Source organism: Phragmites australis, chromosome 13 (assembly GCF_958298935.1).
Source record: "Phragmites australis chromosome 13, lpPhrAust1.1, whole genome shotgun sequence".
Lineage (NCBI taxonomy): Eukaryota > Viridiplantae > Streptophyta > Magnoliopsida > Poales > Poaceae > Phragmites > Phragmites australis.
The window spans coordinates 26,660,558-26,664,169 of record NC_084933.1 but is presented as its reverse complement, the minus strand read 5'-3'; the positions used below and the strand labels follow the sequence as shown (position 1 = coordinate 26,664,169).

At 39.7% G+C, this 3,612-nt stretch overlaps 1 protein-coding gene across 1 annotated transcript; it reads right to left on the bottom strand.

The window, feature by feature from the left end:
- Positions 1–1,194: 1,194 nt before the first annotated feature.
- On the bottom strand, positions 1,195–3,612 carry LOC133889575 (probable purine permease 11). The gene is made up of 2 exons (XM_062330046.1): positions 3,546–3,612; positions 1,195–2,243 (listed from the first exon to the last, which is right to left on the bottom strand). The coding sequence occupies exons 1-2, from the start codon at positions 3,610–3,612 to the stop codon at positions 1,195–1,197; spliced, it is 1,116 nt and encodes a 371-aa protein (XP_062186030.1).

Sequence of the window (3,612 nt, the reverse complement as noted above, 5' to 3'; positions counted from 1 at the left end):
TCATCCTCCAACCCTTACTCTTTTCCCTCCCGATCGGCAATTCGTAATGCTCTCTTCCTTTCCAACGTGATCCATGACCGCCACCCCTATCTGGCTAACCACTCGTTTTCGCGCTTCCCCGCCTATAGCCTGTTTGCTGCCCACCAAATCATAGCTCACCACCGATTCGATCACCGCCCGGGGCTTCCCTTATAAGCTCAGCAAAGCTCCATCACCTCTAAAAACCTGAAACCCCTAACCCTTGTCAGCGGCGTTCAGCTGCACGTCGATTGAAACTCCTGAATTTTCAGGTGCTTGAAGAATAGGAAGCGTTCAATTGCTCGTTAGCATACTTTTGCGTTCGCACTTCATGGTGTTGTATGCATGTCTGAACTTTGTGGTGTTGTGTGCATGGTACTAGACCGAGGAATAAATTGAGAATTGGTATATCAGTAGCGTGTAGTTGGAAAACTTGTTAGCTGACCTGATAAGCATTTACGAAGTTCATATACTCCCTTCGGCCATAAATACTTGACGTTTTGACTAAAAATCAATCAAAGTTTTAAAACTTTGACCGTCAATAGCTTTCAAAATATTTAGTTTGGAAATATAAAAAATCATATGTGTAGATTTGATTTGAAAAATACTTTCATAATATTATATTTTTATTAAATATTATAACTATATCCTAATAGAAAATATTGGTCAAAATTGCACATCAAAAACCGTAAAAAATAAAAAACATCATGTATTTTTTAATGGAGGGAGTATCTATTATCTGCCAAGGTCAAAATTTAACCTAAGTGCCAAATCACAATATACAAGATACTATTATCTCCAATGTTTTGATAACGACAGTCAAGACATTCAACTCGAGCAACAATTACAAGATGCCAGCAGATAAAAATAGTGTTTCAATAAATAATAACAAGGTCACACTATACAAGATAGTATTTCCACGAAAAATCTATCATCTTTTATTCCATGGTATACATCTTTACACATACATACGCTGAACAAAAATAAGATCAGTACTAAATAAGCAAGATTGTACTTCTACAATATAAATGGTACAAAAAAGAAAGCTGTACTTCCCTCCTGATGAAATGTACTGTAACTTAACATGAATAATGAACACCTAATACCTCATAACCAACAAATTAAATTGGTGGAGAACATTTCTATCACAAGATCATAGAGGGCCCTAGGAATCCCCTACGCACTATTAGCTACAGCCTTTCTAGCTTTCTTATCATCAAGATAGTGCTGATAAACATATGAAACAAAACCCCATAGGGAAATTAGCATGGCTATGATCTTTACTCCATTCATCTTGTCATGAAAGATCATCACACCAAAAAGAGGAGCTATAGGCAGAGCGAAGGTGCTGATCACATTCGAGAACAATGACGATACCTCAAAGATCAAACCCACCATTCCAACAGAAGCGACCTGCCAAGATACAGATGTCCACACCAATGTCATCAGATAGGAGAACTGCCCGGATTTGAACCTGTCCATCTCCCCTTTTAAAGACTTCCATTCACCACTTGCAAATAATCCACAAAGAGAAGCAAAAGTTGCCACAAGTGCTGTATATATTTGCATGTTCAAAACTGCCGAGCAGGAGTGCTTCTTGACCACATTCTCAAATGTAAGTTGCATCAGGGAAAGGATAAGTGAGTAGGTGCCTGATGCTCCTAATGTCAACAGGAAACCCAAAATATATTTTCCTCTTGAGACACCAGCAGATCCATAAGATTCTTCATTGACACCAAGGAGTAAAGCAGACAAAGTAAGGAGAACTACAGAGTTTAAGACTAAACCAGTGAGTTTCTGAGAGTTTAGGACGTATGAGAAGACAACGTTGAATGCCAGCTGACTAGCGCAAATGAGTGAATAGGTCGAGACTGGAAGATACAACAGCCCGTTGGAATACATCATGTCATCGGCAGCTATGATGAGCCCCAAGACAATGTATATCAAAGCAATTTTGGCAATGGGAGTGTCGCTGTTTTGTGTGGAAGATGACTTTGAAGGGAAAAAGAACAAGCCAAAGAATAATATAGGAAATCCAGCAGTTTTCACGAATGTAGATATCCACTTGCTGCTACCACCTTGACTGAAGTAGTATCTCTCAAGCAGTGTTGCTGATGTCTGACCAACAATGAGGAATAAAACATCAGCTGACACCATGAACCACCACCGCCAATTCTTGACTTCGGAGCTTTCCGACGGTGCTGGACCTTCAGCTTTCGATGGTCCTGTTGTTTATAATGGAAACCAAAAAAAAGTCAGTTATATAAGTAACAAAAAAGTAGGCACACAAATTTTCGTTTTGGATTTTTCTATATAACACGAGTAACAACCCTCCCCTTAATATTCAAAGCACAAATAGGTGTGCATCATACACTTTAAGCTAACATGGCTCGCAGACTTGGCAAAAACAGCTAGTGGGGCTCGTCGTCGTGTACCGAACTTTCCAATGTCTCACACACTCTTGCAACTAAAATGCTATCTTGGTATGGTATCAACTCTTGTGCGAGTTGATAGCTCGTTGCGCTAGTTGTAGCGCATGGCCCCTACCAACTCTTGTGTTCGAGCGCTGCTCGCCGTAGTGGTCGCACAGGGGATTTATTTTCCCAGCCTCTATAATTATGCCTGTGCACTTCAAGGAGAAGCTATGCCTGTGGCTATATTATATGGCTCCAGGGTGAAGTCAGCTAATTTATGATCTCTAATGAAGACCGGAGCAGTAACAAATAATTAAGCTCTTTTTTTTAAAAAAAAAATCAACTCTCGTGCTACTAACACGCGACCTTGGTATGGTTTGAAAGGAGATGGCACCCCATCCACCATACTACCTCGGTATATAGTACTTGAAAGTTGAAGGACCCTAAGCACGTTGATACAGAATATCAAGAGTATCCACTTTCTTTTGTTAAAAAAATTTCTAGATAGTTGAAGTGTTACTTTGACAAAACTGGCTCTACTAGGTTTTTTCTTTAAATGGAGGGAAAATTTTATAGGGTAGCATTGCACATTTTAACAAACTTGTATTTATCTTTGCAATTGCAACACCGAATAAAGAATGTTCACAAGATCACTGAATCACAATTTTATTTCGAAATGAAATCGTTGGATCACAATCCCTGCAACAAATTCTCCATTTAAGCATTTAAGTGGAACGCTCTTTCTCAGATGAGTGTAACAGGGATTGTGAACCAGATAGAATTTCACATTTAAGCATCCAGTTGAGAAAGAAAGATTAGCGCTAGAAACTGGGGAAGAAGCACAACTGACCCACGCATTGGAAAGCCAATCCTAAATGACTAAAATGTAATCCGTGCCAAGTACACTAAAAAAAATCCGTCCCAAAGAATTCGCCCTTCACCGCCGAATCCACCTCCTAAATTCGCTTCAACTTCTCCAAGAAAAATGCAATAGTCTGCTGTGCTATAAGAAAATCGATGTACGAGAGGAAACAAATGGTAAGGCACATGTAGCAACTGACAAGAAGAAAACCAAAAAACTGACAATCAAACAGTTAGCGGTAGCGAACTGACCTGGAATTTGTACCTGAACCTCGCCGTTGTTCGTGCTCGTGGCGCCATTGTTGTTGCTGTCAGCCAT

What these genes read in the sequence shown, in the direction of transcription:
- LOC133889575 (XM_062330046.1), bottom strand. Translation starts at nt 3,612, where the DNA reads ATGGCTGACAGCAACAACAATGGCGCCACGAGCACGAACAACGGCGAG. An exon ending in GGTTCAGGTACAAATTCCAG is followed by an intron (nt 2,244 to 3,545) that starts GTCAGTTCGCTA and finishes TATAAACAACAG; the next exon opens with GACCATCGAAAGCTGAAGGT.